The following is a 20,988-nucleotide window of genomic DNA, read 5'->3' as shown; positions in this document are numbered from 1 at the left end:
GAGATGCAGGATCCCAGGAAGAGACTATCTCAGAGCTTTTTATACAGCAAAGGAAATCTACTCTTTCAGGTCTTCTCCAGGAAATTCCACTGTTGCAATTTGCAGGAAGTACCTGGAAATAAGAGCTAATAATCCCATGTGGAGATAAGTGCTAACATCTCTTGTCTTTGGCCTTCTCTTAATTATGCTCATTTAATAAGTGAAAATTATAGTACTTTTTCACCAAGAGATTTCTTGATAGTATAGCACAGAAAGGAAAAAAGCCATTACAAACTCTATTCATATTCTAACATGTAATTATAAGATTATAATTGATTTATGTGGTAGCCCTGCGAGCTACAGCTGCTAAAGAAGGAAACATAACAAAGATGAGTGGTTTTCCCACCCACAAGAATGCAAATGAGACACATTTGATCATAAGCACTTCCAGGAAATCATTAGGATCTTAGAAATTCCCTAGAATACCTAGTTTAGAAGCAATTTTCCTAGCATAAGAAATTAGGTTTTCAACCACCAGCTTTTCATAAAGAATTTAGCTTATGCCATGCAGTATGATACAATGATACAATGATACACCTGAACATTTTCTTTTCTGAAATTAAATTTCTAATGCAGGCATTGAAATCCATATTTAAAGACTTAATTATAAGCCTAGCTTACAGATGTGTTTGCCACCTGCAGCTCCTATTCAGTTCTCTGTCATTTAAGTACCTGGCTTCAGGCAGCCAAGACTGAAAACTGCAGCTTCAGGAATATTATGGGCAACTGCCAAAGTTTAGGAAGATTCTCGTTACCAGCCTCTACCATTCTCTGGCCAAACCCCTCTTGATTTTCTACATGGGTCTGGGAAAAATGCTGGGCCAAATGCTCAGCTGGTGCAAAGCAGCTAAGCTGTACTGGAATCCAGGCCATGCAAGTTTTGTCTGAGTATGAGAGGTGTAATTTAGTCATTTAAATGCAAATTTGTATCAAGGAAAGGGACTGTCCTTAATGAAGGAGATAGGTTCCATTGCTGTAAAGAACACAGAACTCCTGGTTCGGACAGTTTGAAACTGGCACCCTGAAGGGCAAGGGGTTTGCACTTTGTACCCACTTTCACAGCCCATCATAAAGCTTAATTAAACACTGGAATGCTTGGTAAACTGCCACTCCTCACACTGAGCAGGTGTTGCTATGAAAGGTGCACAGTCATGTGTAAGATTTTTACCCCTGCAGGTTTATTCCCCTGGACTATTTTGAGTTGTATCCAACAAACTGATCAAACTGACAGGACACAAATTCTTGCTGGCACCTACCTATGCCCAAAATCACTCAGTGAAGCAGCATATTTGTGTTCCTGAGGGGTAAATTTGACCCATAGTTTCAAAGTAGCCTGAGAAAGCTGTCTGTTCATTTGAGTACCCACTGCAACTTCTAATAGGAGCTACAGCTAGCAGTTCTGCTACTTTCTGTGCATGAGCTTACTTAAGTCTTTGTATTCTCAAGAAAATGCAGTTGACTGCTCTGTGTGCCTGTGTTACTGAGTCTTGGCACTGGGGTCTGGTACAACTTCCATTGTCCTCACCCCTCTCTCAGTGCATTCATTTTCCTTTGTACATGACTGTTCAATACTGCCTCTACCCTGGGACTGAAATTCATTTCTAGTATCTATTTCACAAAATTCCTTGGAATAATGTCTATTTTTTTCCAGCTGTCTCAATTTAGATGGTAACAGGCAACTTTGCTTTACATATTTCCAAAGCCACAGATAAGGCTTCATTACTTTTCATATTGGGCATTTTTTTTGGTTGTGAACAGGTCAGGCTGGGCCCTGACAGTTACATGCAATTCAGAGCTCATGAGCATTGGTTTAAAACTGTGTACAAGCTACACAATTAAACAACTGTTTAATCCTTAACAAATGCCTGGATTTGTTGTCCACAAAAAGTTAGAATAGAATATTATTCTAGAAAGTTATCCCTCTTCCTCCTCTTGCATCATCCATCCCACTGTTCCTTCATCCCTCTGTATACAAAACCAACAAACCTCCCCTTAGCATGACTTGAGTCCACAATACAACCAAAAGCAAGGGAACAAGAAGGAGCACAAATGTTGAGAGTGGCAAGAGCAGTTTTTGCTTTTGCAGAGCTGTGATGACAGATCCTGCTCCTGCTGGCTCTGGCAAAGGAGCAGGTACCAAAGCAGTACCTTCCCCAGTGGGGCACGTGCTGCTCTTCCAGCCTGATGTAAAGATCCATGTGCCAGGGCCAAGGACTGCAGGAACCTGCACAGCTCCTCCAGAGCAACAGGTCCTGGCACTCTCACACCCACCACATGTCAAGGCAAGCCTCACTTTTTTCCCAGCTACCTCACTGTGCTCTATGCTGTCCTTGGAAATGATCTTTGGTTTGTAAAAAATAATTTTTAAGGGCTTGAATTTAATAAGAAAGGAAGAAGTGCTCCTGCTCTTCTACTCATATGGGCAGACATCTATGCAATTAATTTAAGGGTTACTGGAGCTTTGTGTTTTCAACACTGTTTGCATTATTTGGGTCTTTAGAGTCTAGAGCCTCTGTAACTTGCATTTGCAATGCAATCTCTTTATTGTCTGGGCTCTTGGGATTTTATCCACAGGGCTGAGTTAGCACTGAATAGTGCTGCCAGTCCCTTCCCAGCTACAAAGGTAGGAAGGTGTGACTGGCTGTAATATGATCACACCATTCACCTGTAGTATTTATTCACACCACAGGCAAAAACAATCCTCACTGGATACAATGGCACTCAGCAATTCTCACGATTAATCATTGCTTAGGGGCTTTAAAGAAGGAGCAGGGAGGAGAAGGCTGCTTTCCCAGCAAGGAGGAAGAGCTTCTCCTTGTTGCTCGGTATTTACACCAGCTGAATCTTTACACAAGTATTTTATGAGAGGTTTGGACCCACCTGTTGTGAGGGCTCTAGAATGTTCACAAAAACAGGCACATGACAACTGCAAATGCTGAGTAAGTATAAGTGGCAGACCTTCATGTTTAAAGGCAGAGGAGTGATTCCAAAGATGCATACTAACAAGATGATTCATTTTCTTGTGGTTTTGAACCTCAGCTGTCACAGGTTTCATTGTTTTCAATCATGAAAATCAAGAACCTTTACAAAACCACAACAAAATGTCTCAGCAGCAAAACCCACAGCAATCATATAGTACCAAGAGTTGCAGTTTTAAGGGAGTCATGTGTAGGGGAACAATAAATTCTATTAATTGGACAGGCTCAGAGAAAACAGAAGCATCTTGAAAAGTGTTAGCTGAACATGACATATTAAGTAGAGGGGGCAGATGCAGGCTTAACACTTAGTTTAGGTAGAACTCAGTCTATCCTACTTTTTCATTGGCTCTCATAACCTGCAGGCTGACACAGCTGCCCAACATACTTGAAATGAACCACAGGGAGATGAGTCTATGTGGACAGAAAGTGTGATCAACATAAACATATTTTAGGGTGTCTAATATTTCAAATTACACAAATAGAGGAAAACAAATATACTAAGACTTTCTCCTCCCCTCTATTCATCTCTAGAATTATCATACCAGATCAAGGGATTACTGCACAACAAATGGAGGATTGGATGCTTTGCATATGTCCCTTGAGTGACTCAGAACTGAATGCTTCTATGCTTCCTGTATTACTGCAAGCAACTTCAGCTTGCTGGCTGACTAGAAACCTTCACAAACACACTAATTTCTGATTCTTTGTTTTTCTAGTTTGCCATTACTCCACAACATTAAATAACGAGATTATGGGAAACTTTTTAAAATGCAGCTTCTCCAATTTTCTCCTCTCTTCAAAATTAGAGCAGAGATTCCAACTAGAATAAGAAAATTGCCTGTCTTGAGCATGGCTGCCAATTACTTTGGCTGCTCTCAGTCCTCAGTGATCTCTTGGGCAACTGAAAGCTGTGAGATCTCTGCTTACCACTGCAAGGAGTGAGAAGGATAAGTATCAGTGTCAGCACAGGCAGCAGCTACCAATTTGGGTCAAGCATTGCTAAGACCTGTTTTTGGATTGGTCCCATGAAGGTAAAAAAATTCCTGTAACACAGTTTGAGCATTCAAGTGTAAGATTCAGCAGAATGGGTAACTACTCAGCTATTTACATGTGAAAATCAGAGCAGAGTTGGCATCTGGTGATTTTTTTAATGTTCTGTTGAGACTGGTGACCAGTCACAGCAACAGCAGCAATTTGTCCAAGGTGGTCTCTTTCTCTTTTACTTTTCCAAGGTAGCAACCCAATACAACACTGCTTCTTTAAACCTGCCAGTCATTACCTCACCCAAATGTGGCACCTAAAGCCAGATTTATGTATCTGGCTTCACCTTCCAAACATGGAGGTGAAGCCAGGTAACAAATATCTCTGATGTGCACAGAAAGCTTCTGCCTTGTCTCCACAGTCAGAGTTCTAGTGGTCCCTGAAGCATCTTCTGAGAAGTTCTACACATCCACTGCAAGTCTGAGCTTCCCAGACCTGCTGTGTTTCCAGAGTGCAAGCACAGGATGGTCACTGTGTGGCCTGTGGTGGCAGATGAAAAAGGGCCTGTTGCTGTCAAAACTACTCACATGTAGCTTCTAGTAATGCCCCTTTCCCAGGGTGAGCGAGCTGTATCTTGCTGGTCTGCCACAGCAATCCATCCAGTCCCACAGCAGCTCCAGACAGTTCTCTCCCATGGGCAAATTCGGGAAGCACAGCCTCTTCCCATTGCTAAAAATGGTAGCTGGGAGCAGTACCTGCCCTCATCAGACAAGTTCATCTCACCCACAGCACCACAGCCCCCAGCAGGACAGTGGGCAGGCCAGGAAACACCTCCTCATCCCAGCACTGCTGCCTCTGCTAATCCCAGAGCAGGACAGAAGTGTGGCAGGGTCAGTTCAGCCAGCCTGTGTCATGCCTCTGAGGTGGGATGCAGGCACAGAAGTTTTGCTTTTCTGTAGGGAGTCACAACTCTGTGCTTATGGAGCAGGAATGGGATCAGAATTGGCTCTTTCTGCTGGTACTTGTGGTGGATATGTCAGCCCCTGCCTGAAGCATCCACTGGCATTGCATGAGCAAGTTTGGCCACATGAAAGCAGATTTCTAGCTCACAGGAAGGGGACTCAATCTGACATTTGTCAGAGGAGATAATTTTAGGAAATCTTCTGATTTCAGTGGCATACTGAATGACAAAACGAATATTTAATGTACGTAATTCTTTTCCCTAGAAAATAAATCAAGCTTTTTCTAAGAAAGCTGGAGATGCCAAAAATCCACCCTTCCTGATGTGGAGGGAAGAAACAAACACAACGTTAGCTCAACAGCAGTTAGCCTGGGAAAGTGTAACAGCAAGTTAAGAGACAATTTTGTGGAAGGAAGGAGAAATCCAAACAAAGAGTACTAGAAAATGGAAACAGTTTGAGCAGAAACAAGGATTGATAAATTTTAGATGTTTGTGAGGTTAACTACCGTCCTGATTTATTAGTAGCGCATTTCAGAGTGGGCTGGGACAGCCACAGCTGAGCTGCAGACCCCATTATGGAAGCAGCACTTACAAAAGCAAGGATAGCACGACGCAGAATTGAAAATAAACCCTGACTGCAGACACACTCAAACTGGGCTCATCACAGGGGCAGCAACAAAAGCAGTTAATCTAATTGCCTTGAACTACCCATTTCCGTGCCCTCCGTATTCAGAATCCTAAAACAAAAGCAAAAACTTCTTCATACAGGGCTGTGCAAGTGAAGAAAGAATTTATGCCCTGATACAATAACAGTGCACGACAGGATCAAAATGCCACCTTGGTGTTTTCCTGCTCTCAATCATGTGCCAAGGTTGCTACAAAACAACAGTGCCACACAAATGGAAGCCTGGCAAAGAGGTGCAGGGGCAAGGGCAGCATATCCATTCCCCTCAGAGCCTATGGAGGGGGATGGCAGGGAGGCAGCCTGCAGCTGGCCCGTGTCCTCACTGGGGTAGCACAAAATTCCAACTTCTCTGCACCTGCACCATGCAAGGATCAAGGGGAGCTGCTCTGATCAGTGCTCCCACTCACATGAGTGTACCAGAAGCTCCATTCAGAGCCTCCAGAGGCAAGCCCAGGATGGGCCTGGCAGCAGCAGCTGTGGCCAGGGGCAGGGTCCCAGAGCCACCCGGCCACAGCTGCAGCAGGATGCAACCCAATGCTGTGATTCAAATCAGGAGCAGGAGGTTGCTCTCTAATTGTCAATCTGTGCTCTTTTCAAAAGAGTTTTACATGTAAAATATGTGCCACATCAGAGCCAGTGTGGAAAGTCTCTACAAGGAAGTAAAAAACCAAAGCATTGTTTGCTTGCGTTTTTTCCCTCTTCAAAAATCTCCACTGCACTGTGTGCCACCTTCCTTACTTCTGAACACACCCACAGGAGAAAAGGTCTTTGCAAGGATATGGACAGCCCACCCAAAGGTGTCTCCACAGCCAGCACGGCCACGGGCTGGTGGCTCAGCAGCTGCTTGGCTCTCAGGCAGTGACTAGTCATGCTGCATATGACCACAGTGAATGAAAGCAGCACAAAAAATAATTGCACTCCTGCATGCACCATTAGCTTTACTTCCTGAACTTAGTATGGAGTACAAGACAATATCCTAGCTTTACATATTCCATTTTATTGAAGTACTGCTTTGTGACCCTGCTTGCCTCTTCTGTCTCTTTAGAGAATGAATGGAAGAAGCTTAATTTAGGACACAAATACCAAGTGCCAATGTTTTTATTAGTAGGCCACCTGTAACAACACATGAGTGTTTGTTACCATTTAGAGGTCTGACAAATCTATAAATTGGGAATTTTTCTTCCACTCTACTTTGATCAGCTCAGTTGTGACATCTGAAATCTGGGGATTTTAACTAAATTGTTAAACTTCCTAAAGATATGAGGAAGGGCTTACTGGGGTTACTAGAGGCTAGGTGCATATGATCTTGAAATAGAAGCTGAAGTACGCAAAGCAGTGTGCTTGGCCCCCAGCCAAATCAATATGCAATTGGCCACATTCTTTTACTTTCTACACACAGTAATTCTGTGTCTTTCCTTGACTGGTGCTGTCCCAGATGGGTACTCCTTCCTCACACAGAGCTGATGGTGTGCTCTGGTGTGAGGCATGGTGTTAATTCAGTCACTGTACAGCTAACTCAATAAAGCAAACATTTATTCTTGCAAAAGTATTCCAAAATGTTTAATTATCTTAGACTGTAATGCCCAAATAACTTAATACTGCCTGGGTAAGGAAGGAAGGAAAAGGTAAAGACTGGCCTACTATACTGTTTATCTGTCTTCCTAGCATCAGCCTGATCTCATTTAGTTCCTGAGGTGCAAGAACTTTTTATTCACAGCTATGTCAGCAACAAGTTTGCACATTTCAGTACCTCTATGAGGCTCTCTGGCTCACTCCCTTCTTCCACAGTAATTAATTGCGACCTTCCATTCCGTTCATTGTCCCGAATGCCAACAGCAACCTGTGTGGCCTTCAGCCTCTCGTACTTATTGCATGATGAGCCACACCACTGATAGATCTCCTGAAATAAGGAAAAGAACACACACTTTAGCAATAGGATTCAACACAGCAAAATTATGGAATTAATTTCATTAATAATTATCCTACTGGATCTAAATCACCAGAACATCAGGGAATCTACATCTTTCAGAAGTACTTTCTAGAAGAGCGCTGCTCAATCACATAGATATTTGTAGTATCTATGACATAGTCTTGAAGTGCAGCAGGAGAGATTTAGGTTCGATATTAGAAGAAATTTCTTCATGGAAAGTGTGAATAAACATTGGAATGGGTTGCCCAGGGAGGTGGTGGAGTCACACCCCTGGAGGTGTTTAAGAAAAGACAGGATGTGGCAATTAGTGCTGTGGTGGTGCTCAGTCAAAGGTTGTACACACTGATCTCAGAGGTCTTTTACAACCTATTTCATTCTGTGATGCTGTAATATGCAAGATATTTACACAATATAATTCAGCTTCCACATAACTAGGAGATCACTAGAGCTCAGAATAGTCAGAGTTTTGGTTTGACTGAGTTTCATCCCAATTACAGATAGAGCTTTAGCAAATTAATAAGCCAGGAACTCCTAAATTTGTTAATACAAATTTTATACATGTCAGTTCCTCTTCTATGGTATTTCAGCAGTGCTGGTACTCACCTGTGTCAAGAAACAAATTCATTTCAAAATCTCAAGGAAGATCCAGATTGTATGTGTTACTAAAGTACAGTTAGATCTTTCAATCCAGATTTTATTTGCTGACCTCTTGCAGAATGCAGCATGTTCCCAGGGCACCTCTCAGGAAAGGGAGACACCAGAACCAGCCTAAGACAAGTCACCTGATTCAGCCACACAGACCAAGGACCCCCAGTTTTGGCAATCCCTATTATTCATCCAGAACTTGAAGCATTTTCATTGATGAAAATTACTAACAAAAAGCATAACATAAGCTGCAGGGAAGCTAGAGGCTGGGCTGGAAGGAGCCAGTTCAAGGAAATTACTCATTTTGGCTGGTTGCTTCCTCCACCTTCTCCTGGAAGAAGGTTATTTGATTCTTCACATGATTCTGGCAAATAGTTCAAAGAGTACAGCAATAAAGGTACACAGTCTTTTTCAGTTTTCATAAAGTTCAACTGGTTTGTGTTCATCTACAATGCAAATTTTAATCAGAGCTCTCACTGAATAAATTACTTGGGCTTAGTTCTATGTTGCATACACAACTGTATAAAACTTAAGATTTCAGATGAGAATCTACTTAATAAAAAAAAATCAAGTTATTTCTGCTGACCACTGATGGTCTTTAACAGTACCTGAAAGGGTGGACTGAGACAAATGAGGGATGAAGCACAGCTTCTCAGTACTAGCAGATGCAAATTTTTATAAGACAGCTAACATTCATGGCATCTGCATACCAAACAGAGCTAGTAACTTCCAACAGTTACTTCTCACCAATTTGGACACAAAACCCGCCCACAGTGAGATCTCAGTGATCTCACTGTTCCCTTCCAACCTCTCTTCCCCCTTCAGAAGCATCTCTTCAAACACAAGGTTTTAAGCTTTGTCAGGATTACACTACAGATTCACAGAACTCTGTCCATTTCAACTTGCAGATGTTATGCAATGAAAGCTGTGAGGTTTTCAGCTTGCCTTTAACAACTTGACTGTAGGCTTAAATTAAAAAACTGCTTCCATGTTCTGGTTTAAGTACTCTCAGTTTACCAAGCATACAGAATCTGGAGACCTAGCTGGTGTCAGGTCTGAACCTTATCTTAAATTCAACTTTCTACGTTTCCCCAGGAAAACAAAATGTCTGTTCAAACTTAGGGAAACAATTTTCTGAAGAACTGAATGTGCAGAAAGTAAAACGTTCCAATCTGAGAAGATTTTTTAATACATTTGTTATTGCCAGGCACTGCCTCAGCCCTTTTCTGCCAAATTCACGGAGACTCCGCAACACAGACTCTTCAGCATCATTCTCATCTTGGCCTATATCTCACTAATTGAGCTTATTTGAAACAGGAATTCTTTATTTCCCATAGGAAACAGGGAAAGAGGCAAGGCAGCTATTGCCTTATCTCAGTGTTGATGTGGCAATTGGTGGAGATTGCTGATTCAGAGAGGTTGGAAGCGCAGCTTCAGTTGTACCATTGGCCTTCTCTTGGTTTTTTGGTAACTGGTGATGTACCTCAAACAAGTAGTTGCATCTACAAAATGAGTATTTTTGCTGTACTGACCACAAAGGATATTGTGAGACTTGAACTGCCACTGCAAATTACAAAGATCTTTACTTCTTGGACAATAAATTCGCATTTTCTTTTCTTAGCCTCTCCTAAAGGCCCTACTGCACCCAAGTTACTCCACAATCACAGTTTAGTCTCCTTCAGTCAGCAAGTGACCAAACTGAGCTCTCCTACAGTCCACAGGCTCTAGGCTTCACATAAACCTAAGGAAGGAGAAGGACCTTTAAAAATCTACAGTCATGGATTTCAGATTTTTAAATTTGCAGGCTTCATTATTTTCCTTAAAAATAATGTTCCGTGTTCCAGGTTTTCTTCTACTGCATAAACCATCACTTGAATCAACAAGCAGTGTCTGAAAACATTCTTGATCTGGAGATTCACAAGCTCCATTTCACATGGTTATTTGAAAAATATTGATTTTAAAAGCTAGAGAAATAAGAATCTGCTTCTTTTTAGCACTAGAGAATAAAGACACTATTCTTTATGAAAAACCTGAAAGTTAAACTTCGTGCACTGTATAATCAAATAGAAGGACATAAGCAGCCACAGGCCATGAAAATGTCCCAAAATATTTAATGTGGTAATGTACTTACTATGATCACTAAAATATCTTAAGCACTCAGTGCTATAAGCTTTCAGAAGCTTGGATTTAATTAATTTTCTCTTCTGAACTCAAATCATCTCATTTTCAGTGTATCTAATTTTAAGGCCTCACAGCAAAGAAGCTGAATATCTACAAATTTGCCTTCCTGGTATAACTTACCCATTTCAACCTCTAGGCAGATTCGGTTTTTCAGAAATTTAAAACCAGGAGAAGAGTTTTAGAAGTTAAAGCCACTTCTTGAGAAGGCTAATATTTAGATCTGGATTTACCTGAAATACAGTCAATTAGTTATCTAACCATATCCAACAAATCATCAAGCTTTTGGGTTGTATTTTGTTATTCATGTATTTATTTTTCAGACATGTAAAGTGCTCAACTAGGGGCAAAATATGGCATTGAGCTTCAGCTCACTCACTACTTTCAGAATTTCCTAGCTGTACTACACCTTCACTATTTTTAGGTTTGTTTTGCTAACTTTATTTGGCATTGGCAGGTTGACAAAAAATGTTTCCATTAAAATGAAAACAGACTTCAAGTGTTCACTCCCCTCAAAATAAAAGAGCTTCATTCATTGCTAATTCCTGTGCCAAGCCCAGTTTATTTTCAGAAGTTTGCACTAGCAGTATTTACTTTTTTAAACCTCTTAAACAGCATTCTGAGAGAGATACACTATATTAATGTATGTTGATATCAATATAGTTATCATGGTGAGACAATTAACAGCTGAGGATGAGAAAACATCATAATGAATAATTTTGTAATGAAACTAACATTTTAATGAATATAATATATTGGGTAATATTGAATAAATATAACATAATGAGTTATGTAATGAATGAACACTGTAATGAATATAACCTTATAATGAAAAATGTTATAAAGAACGACAGTGATCAGCCAGAGCTCCTGAGTGAGGCTGGGAAGGCAAGCTGGGTCCATGCCATGCACACTGTGGTCAGAATGAGCCCTCCCCTCAACTGCACATTTTGGGGAAACAGTTTGGTCTCCCACCCACAGAGTGCCACAATTCACTGCTCTTACTCCAAGTAGCTTCTGGCCTGCAGAGTGACCTTGTGCAAGTCACATGAGGTTTCTACAGCACATTAAAACATTTAGCTTCTACACAGAGGCTGTGCGTCAGGATGACTGTGCATGGCTCATGTGGAACCCTGAGCAAGAGCACCTTGGCACTTTTCCCTGCATGGAGGGGGACTGTGAAAGTACATCTGCTTCCTGCTCCAGCCCCAAATGGCATGCAGAGTAAGAGAAGGAAAAACAAACAAACAAAAAAATTACTTATTTCAGAAGTGACATAAAAACCAATTTTTTCCATTCCAACACATAGCCACCTCTGTATTCAACAGCAGCCTCCTTAGTCTGGAGGCACATGAAAATACACTTTCTTTTCTAGATCTTTTGTGGTAATTTCTGTGGATCTTAGCCAGGACAATGACAGGAAAAGCCAAGAAGCTTAAATCCTTAAAGTTCTTCATACTCTATGGACTAGAAAGTTTCCCTTCACCTCCACTTGTACACAGAAGAGGAGCTAGACCAGAGATCATTGTTTAAGCTTCAGGGGGACTGCACACACATGTATCCACAAGGATTCAGTTAAGTTAGTTTTCTTCCTGATGTTGTAGGAAATCCAGTTGTTTTGCTGCTTTTTTTGCAGCTCCTGTTGTTTAGAATTAAGATTATTCTATTGACCCCTTAATCCACTGTGGTATAGTAAAAGCTATTCCTAGTGCATGCTAGCAAAACAGGTTTGAGAGGAAAAATGAATGTACCAAGTAAGTGCATGACTCTGCTATATCTGACTTATTTTTAGTCTGAAAATTTGTTCCATTGTGAGTCAAATGGGACACTCCAAAGACAGCTTACAAAGACACTATTGTAATTTTACTAGTAATTTTGGGTTTTTTTTTTAAATCCATGAAGTTTTTCTCTAGTCAAGCATGCCCTAAACATTCAAGTGTTTCAAACCTGTATGCCTCTTGAAATATCTACTAATTTCCAGGCCTCTATTTTAACTGCTGATTTGCATTCTCTTACATGAAGAGATATTAAAAAGCTAAACAAATTTAACAGGCTTCAAAACTCTAATTAGAAATAATTTGTAGTGAAACTTTCTTTTAGGTAGAAAATAACAGTGAAATGTTAAAGTCTCATTAACCTTAAAATATTGAAATAAACTTTAAATTTTCCTTAGAAGAGAACTTAAGGAAAGCATCACAAGCTGTCATGCCTGTATTCTTTGTTTGGATGCCCTGAAACACCTTAAACCTGTCCACCTTTGCCCACATGGAAAGAAAGGCTGACGAGGCTTGTAAGGATGGGTGGGTCAGGAGGAGAAGAGCTGCCATGTAGGAGTCCCCAAAAGAGCCAGCACTCCTAAGTACTCACCTCCTGAAGGAAGCAGAAAAAAAAGCCCAGCAATGCCAGAGGCAGATGGAACACACATGAATATTGGCAAAGCTTTGGACACATCTTATCATGCTACTATCAGAATAATGGGCAGGCACTCAGCTGAGACTCTCCACAGTCATTAGCTGCTCTGATAAGGCATGAGATCCTTTTAGCTTGTTAAAAGTCCAGTTCTGTAATTAAACTTAATATGTTCAAAGAAGAAATGCCAATACAAAATATAAATAAGTGGGGAAAAAAGTAAATATATGAACTGCAAGCAACAGAAATACATCTAATGCCTTTAATTCTAAGAATTTGTAAAACAGTGGCATATTACAATGGCATTTGTATTTCAAACACCAAGGTTTTGGAAATAAAACAGAGAGCCCTAAAGCAAGAGTGTGGAGCTTTTTGTTTATGTTTTTGGTTTGGTTTTTTTTTTTTAAGTACAGAAAAGTCCTAAATCCAGAAAACAAAATCCACATGGTGGGGAAAATAACTGAACAAAAATAACTGTAATGCAGTGCTTTTTGTCAATTTACTGACATCCAGGATTTTTAAGAAACTAACAATATGTACGTATTAAAAATGTTTGGATTCAACTAGATTAATATAGCCTGCTGAATGCATTTTTCTCCTTAAATTCTTCCTTTTTATACTTTTTCCTTTCTTGACTGTTGAATTCTTGACACAGGCAAGGAAAAAATTCCTCTCATTTCACATATCCATAAAACCTAACTTTGTTGAAACTGCAATACAGTGAACCATTGAAAGTTGTGAAGTTTTGATAATCCAAAACAAACTCCAAATTCATTCAGCCAGAACACCTCTGAGGCCACCATGAGCTAAAAAAAAATTAAAATTGCAAGTAAAATTACAATAATGTCTTTGTAACCAGTCTTTGGAGTGTCCTATTTGACTCAAATGGAACAAATTTTCAGGCTAAAAATAAGACAGATATAGCAGAGTCATGCACTTGGTACATTCATTTTTCCTCTCAAACCTGTTTTGCTAGCATGCACTAGGAATAGCTTTTGCTATATACCACAGTGGATTAAGGAGTCAATACCATGATAATCTTAATTCTAAACAACAGCAGCTCAAGCAGCAGAACATCTGGATTTCCTATAACATCAGGGAGGAAACTAACTTAACTGAATCCTTGTGGATACATGTGTGTCCAGTCCACCTGAAGCTTAAACACTGATCTCTGGTTCAGCTCCTTTTCTGTGTACAAGTGGGGTGAGGGGAAACTTTCCAGTCCATAAAGTATGAATAAAAATCCATACTCTGAATACTTGAACTGAAGTAGGGGGCATTTCCTCCATCTGATGACTGAGACTATACCAACTTCCAGAATGCTGGCATTTACACTGTTGGGTAACTGGTTCACAGAATTACAGAAAAATTAAGATGTGTGCTTACCAAGATACACATTTTATAGACAGAACAACATTTTAATGCTGCTAATAAGTTAATAAAGAACCTAATCACTTTAGTTCTTCAAGCTCAGCTACTTGTTTGGCAGCTCCCTGCTGCAGCATGAGCAATAGTTTAACTCTCAGTTGGGGGAAACTGGAGAAGAGGTTAGTTGTGGGAGGAAACGTGAATGGAAAACCTACATGAGTCAGTTGTTTAAGCCAGGGAAAGCAACTAAAAATGTACAGTGATGAATGGAAAAATGCAAGAACCTGCTCTTCCAGCCCTGTTTATACCTTAACAGTGACTTTGCTTATGAAAGCAATTAATATGCCTGTTGTGAGCTGCTTTATCCAATAGAAGAGAAGCAAAGCCACCTAAAAGAAGTAGTGAGGGAAGAAGATTACAGAAACCACCAAGACAACTGTGCTTAAGGCTGCAATGTGATGCTGAATCACACCCCATGGTCATAACCATACAGCAAGCATCTGTTATCTTGCTCTTTAAAAAGCAGAAGTTACTTTTAGTTTGGCAAACATAATTTAATCTACACCAAATTAACAGCTGTTATGAAAAGCAGCTGTCATAAAAAGCTTTTTGCCTGATGTGTTTCTCCAAGTGTCTTCTTTTCTTCTTCAGACATACTTATTATGTGTTCTGTTAGGAACATACTGACAGATTATGATAAAAACTCTAGTCTCATACTTTTGAGTTCTAACTTCATAATTTTCATTTGGATTCACAAAGCCCTTGAGAAATGCATACACTGATTGCTATTTAGCTAATCTGTTTCTAAGAATATTGTGGGCTCTTAGATTTCAAAACAGCAACCTCTTGGCTGTTTACAGATCAGGACCACTAGAGGAATAGGAAGAATAGACAACTGAGTACAATTTACCTTCAAACTTCATTTAGCTTGAGCTGTAGTTATCACCTCTGCACTCTTCTTTTGGGAGAGGGATGATGTTCTGCCTGGAGAACTTTTATTGTACTGACAAAACTTTCCAGCTGCCATCAGGCCCAAGCTGAAACCTCAGTGGTAGTCATCATACACTGCCCTTCACCCCTTTATTTTAACAACTGCCTCTTCATTTCTTTGAGAACTCTGAGCAGTGCATAGCTCTCTGCCTGCCCTTTGCAGTCACCTAGCTCATGGCACTGCTGCTGCCCCCCATCAAGAGATTACTGAGAAAGTCAAGTCTTACATTTCACAGAGCTCTATCCAAATACACACAGAAAGAATACTTTTGCTGGTCACTAAGGATACAATTCTGACAGCCTTCACACAGCTGAGTTGGGGAGCATTCAGTAAAATCAGCTGATCAATTAATGTTGTTTTATTTTATTGTTACTCCCGTTATTTCTGCTCCATGTTTTGATAATCACCCAAATTACTGACACATCTCAACATTCCATGTCCTCCTGCTCCCTGCTGTTTTGAGAACTGTCTTGGTGATGAAGGAAGAAAAAGGACTGTGTCTAAGGGGAGGTGGCTGGAGGATGGGGTGAAGCAGGGAGAGCTGCACCTGGAGGTAAAGGGCAGCACAGAGCAAGGCCAGGCAGTTCAAGGCCACCAAGAACTGTCAAACCCACCCTGGTGCCTCTCAGGTGGGATACCAGCAATAGTCCTGGACAGGATTGGAAGGGCCTTGAGGAAAAGCTGTATGAGGATCAGCTGAGGTTACTTTCTCTGCTCAGCCTGGAGAAGAGGAGATGGAGGGAAGACCTCACTGGAGTTACAGTTTCCTCATGAGGGGAAAAGGAAGGGCAGACCCCAATCTCTTCTCTCTGGTGTCCAGTTACAGGACCTGAGGGAGTGGCTTGAAGTTGTATCAGAGGAGTTTACGTTGGATATTAGAAAAAGGTTCTTCATCCAGATGGTGGTTGGGCGCTGGAATGGGCTCCTCAGGGACACGGTTGCAGCACCAAGCCTGATAGAGCTCAAGTGTGTGTGGGCATTTCAATGCTCCCAGGCACACAGTTTGACTCTTGGGGACTGTGTGGGACTAAGAGTTTGACTTTATGATCCTTGCAGGTCCCTTCCAGCCTAGCATATTCTGTGATTGTGTGGCAGAAAAGAGCAGCTCCTGGGAGACCTTGAGCAGAGCTACACCTGGACAAGATGCTCTAAGCAGCACCTGACAAAGGAAGGTGTGCTCCACTCCAGGCCCTCTCAGCAACGGCCCTGCACTTGTCTTGCCTGCCCAAAGACTCCCTTACAGAGAGATTCCCAGGGTCACCAAAGAGATACCATGGAAATCCCGTGTAGAAAAAAGCACCCCAACTTAAATCAGGGTCTGGCATCCCAGCACTCTCCTGGGTCACTCCCTCTAAGGAGGATCAGTACAGTCACAGTTCATGGTGTTACAGAAGCCTGCTTGACTGAAAGGTCTTCATGCATTTCCCACAGATGACAATTCCCCTCATGGCATAGACGATGCTTTCTCTGCCTCCTGCAGCTCTTTTCTCTGCCAGCCAAGAGAGTTCAAAGGAGGCAAGATGAGACCTGGGCAGGGTATTTGAAGCACTGTAAATGTGGTTTAGTAACACATCAGCCAAGGCGCTGTGTGGGTTGTGCACATGGGACACGGCCCCATGGGATCCCAACCACTTTTAAGAGAGAGAGAGGGACTGTCAGGAGGCAGGCAGTTAGAACACTATTTTTTGATCTTATTTCCAGACAAGGTTTGACTCCAACAACTTAGAAGGCTGGATCAAGACAGGATAACCTTCATTCAAGGTCAAGCTGAACAGGGCTCAGAACAACCTCAGCTTGTTGAAGATGCCCCTGCCCATTTCAGGGGAGTTGATCTAGATGACCTTTAAAGGTCCCTTCCAACCAAAACTATTCTATGATCTAGGTATAAGATAAGCATCAGAACTTGAACTGTAAATATGTGAACCTAGCTTGAAATGCCCACACACACTTTTTGCTTAAAGCATTATCCCTGTAAAGGAAATCCTAATGGTAAATAATGATTTTATTCCTATTCATTTTGATCTTTCATAACTTTCCCTTATCTGTTCAAACCATGAGTTTAAAATACTGCAGTAATTGAGAATTAATGGGAGAACTGAAATAATTTTTTATTATATTAGATAAGCAGCTTGATAAAATATAACAGGAAATGGACAGCACAAGCAATTTTTCAGTTCCACGGAGACCATCCTTCTGGTTAGGTAAGAGACTGGGGAAAGTAAATCTTGGAAATTTATCTCATTTTACACACTACAATAATTTGATATTAAAAGCACTGACCATAAGCTCATTATTTTATGCAATTACTGCCCATTAGACAGTGAGTCTGCAATAAATACCAAAACTCAGAAGCAACCCTACTTAAGATTGTTTCAATTGTTAAGTAATGGAATCTACATTAGTGAAAATACTTTCCTTTTTTCAAAGAACCTTAAATTCAATTAAGAGCTCCTGTAAAGACTCAAAGTCTCCCTCATTTACAATGGGCCTTTAGTCATGGAAAATGTCAACCTGAAGTACAATTATTTCAGCTTGAAATATAGTTCTTATAAAACTTGAGCAAAGTTTATCCTGTGACATTTTATTTTCTACCACACTCCTTTATTTAGAGACACTTCACTAGACTTGTATATCATCATCCTGAACTATGTCAGCTGTTTTCATCTCCCACAAGCATAGTCTGGTTTATGCAATAACTATGTAATAACATGTGACTATGAATATCTTCATGCAAAAACACTCTTTTACTTAACTTGTCAGTACATCCAGAAAAACCCATCTCTCTCGCAACTAACACGACAAGACCAAGAACTGTATTAGACATGTGATTTGACTAACATTTCCCATTGAATGGCAAAAAAAAAAAGGTATCTAGATCTTGTTCACGTCTAATCTTTCTTCCTGCAGTGTTGCATTGCTGCTTGACCTCTGTCTTGTCAAACAGTGAACCAGAATGATGTTACACTGTAAAAAAGTAAAAGGCTCCCAATGTACATTCAGTATCAGGTTAAGACTCTAACTCTATACTACATTTAAATTGCTTAGTGAGCGCTCTCCTCTCACCAAAAGGGATGGACCCCAAGCTAAACATGTAACATTGAAACACATCCATAGTGCATTTCATGTGGCCTGACTAATTACTCAAGGTCATCTGGGTAACTGCAGCACAATAGGGTCAGAACAAGTCGAATTCATGGAGTACACCCAGTTCTACACCATGTCCATGGAAGGCTGACTCCAGAAAACTCAAGCCCAATTACAGCCTTACTGCAAAAGCAGCATTATCTAGCAATGTTTAGTTCCAAACCTTCGATCTCCCATGCGTTAACTCTCACAGGGAATAGATGATTTGGGTCTTCTATGCAAAGTAATACTGAGAGATTACTTTAGATACTGATCACCATCTGAAGGCTGTGAAGCATAATAAAAATCAAAAATGTATTGGTATCAAGTAGCTACATTGATTATCTTCAACTGTCACACTAGGGGACACTTCCAGAGAAAAAAGTAACCATGAATTTTCTTATTTCAGAGAAAATGCACACCATGAATTCAGAAGAGTCCATTTTTCAATAGGTCAGGGGAACACACAGATCTTGAAGCAGCTGACCACTTCCTTGTGAAACACTACAGATAAAATCAACTGCAGATAAACTATTTCCTTTCACATTCTTTCCATTTTATACATGTGAGTATAATTTCAAATTGGTAACTAGCACCCAATTAGTGTAGGACTACATCCCAGCTGCTACTCTTAGAATCAGAAAGTCTCATGCATTCTGAGATGACAGCACTACACTTTAAGCCATTTGAAGCAAGCAGAACTATCTTTTATGTGTCGATATTCTTCTGTGCTGTCTCTACTTGTTTTCAGCAGAAAGCCTTGAAGCACAGGATTGCTTCTCAAGTGATCTCTTGAAATATTCAAGTAGTTTTATAATCACTTTTGCAGCCATTCCTCTAGGGTCTACTGTCACTATCAAAGTTTGATGACTATGAAAAAATGCTCTTAAGAGAATGGTTGAATCTGTGTTCTGCCCTGAACTAGCACTGATCCCATTCATCTGGTAGAGAGTGCCAGAGTCAGGCTGGACTTGCAGTGAACTGTTCAAGCTGCTCAAACGTCAGTACTGAAAAACCCCAATGCCTTTCCTCTCTGGGAAAGAGAACTGTTTCTTGACAGACAATCTGTGCACACTTCAGGAAACATTTAGGGCAGCTAGAAACCTTTCAAGTGGTGCGACACTAAAACCAATTTTCTAAAGCAGATTCTTTCTGCTGGTTCACATGAGTGTCCAAAGTCAGTTTTGCATTTTAGGGGATGACTCAGACCTTGGAAGGGATACAGCTCTTGCCTTTCAGTGTTTTGCTCTACAAAATACTTACACTTCCCAGGTCAATGATGAAACAATCTCCTTTGTTGAAGCTGCTCCAAGCCAGGGGGACTTCTGTGGCTCTTACAACTCTCCTGCCCTTGATATGTAGCAGCCTCTGGGCACTCAGATCATTAGTAACAACATGATTAAACCCAGAGGCAACACCACCTGCCTGAATGAAACAAAACAAAGCAGTCAGCTTTATTTCAGCTTCATTTCTGCAAAGTTACTTTTTTTTTTTTTTGGCTACAGTTGAGGAGCTAGTAGAGGGAAAAAAATAGCTTATGTAGCGAGAAGCAAGCCAAAGTAATGTCCTCTTTAAGAGTGCTGACCACAGACCAGACAGACACCACTGCTGCTGAACTCTCAGGTGTGAACCTTTAGCCAAGGGAGCAGATATCACCCTCCTTCAAAGGGTTTTCAGATAAATTGCAAAGTGAAAGCACAGAATTTACAGTACTCTCCAGCCTCCTTCAGAGGATGAGATAATACTGAACCCCATTGTTAGGACAAAAATCAAGGACTGAGGAAAAGCGGATAATATATGCAGCTCCTTTTGAAGTTTTTCAAACTTGAATCTCAGAGGTCCAGGTGGTTTTAATCCCCGGTTACATGTAGATGGATGGATAATTCCACAGCAGCTTGCAATTTTATGAGAGGAATAATTGCAGCTTAAGAGTCAACCTGGCAATGAGTAGCAAACTAGGGAAGTGAGTGCAAAATGTTGATTCACAATCAGTGAGTGTAAACACAAGCATAATCCTGTAAAGTGGCTTGGATGTCTGCCTCTGAAAGGCAGCATTCTCCACTCCTCTGGGAGACCCACACCTCGTGCTGGAACAGAGAGTAGCTCTAGAAATTACAAAAAAATAAATTAAAATGTAGAAGTTAGGGTGCATCACTGCCAACCTTACTTATACAGAGTTAAAAGCTTGATTGTGTAGACAGAGAGAAGTTACAAACCTTCATAATGGGGGGGAAAAGGCTGAATGAGCTATGGCTCCCAGAGCTTCTACGGTGGAGATATTCTCAGGAAATATATTACTTTATTCTTTAAAAAAACCCACAGATGTTGATGCAAAAAAAAAAAAAAAGTTAATTTTCAGCTATTCAGTTTCTGGAAGTGACACAAGGACACTAATACTACACCTTTCCAAAAACTAATTTTTTTTTTTTTTAATTGGGAGATTGTTTTATCTACTTTAGAAAAAAACTGCAGTAGCACTGCAAAAGCATCAATTTTAGATTCAAATGAAGTTCTGGTCTTTTCCATTCTATTAATATTTCTAACCTCTTGAGCAAACTGGGTTCTGCATTTGAACAAAAATACTTAGCCTGCAAGACAAATTATTTCTGTGAGATTTAACACCACCCAGACACAGAGTCCCTACTGTGAACTCTCTTCAACACATAAGTATGGAATTTTAGGACAGCTTTATTTTAGGAA

At 40.6% G+C, this 20,988-nt stretch overlaps 1 protein-coding gene across 3 annotated transcripts in view; it reads right to left on the bottom strand.

Annotated features, from left to right (window-relative positions):
- Positions 1-20,988, bottom strand: part of SCIN (scinderin) — a 69,066-nt gene that overhangs the window by 23,557 nt on the left and 24,521 nt on the right. For all 3 annotated transcript variants that reach the window (XM_074536716.1, XM_074536723.1, XM_074536710.1), the window contains exons 3-4: positions 19,552-19,713; positions 7,395-7,544 (exon numbers count right to left, since the gene is read on the bottom strand). In XM_074536716.1, coding sequence (XP_074392817.1) covers positions 7,395-7,544; positions 19,552-19,713 — 312 coding nt within the window. The remainder of the gene's footprint in view (positions 1-7,394; positions 7,545-19,551; positions 19,714-20,988) is intronic.

Source organism: Zonotrichia albicollis, chromosome 1, assembly GCF_047830755.1.
Source record: "Zonotrichia albicollis isolate bZonAlb1 chromosome 1, bZonAlb1.hap1, whole genome shotgun sequence".
In the NCBI taxonomy this organism is placed as follows: Eukaryota; Metazoa; Chordata; class Aves; order Passeriformes; family Passerellidae; genus Zonotrichia; species Zonotrichia albicollis.
Note: the sequence above shows the minus strand (reverse complement) of the source record. Positions and strands in the feature narration are given on the sequence as shown.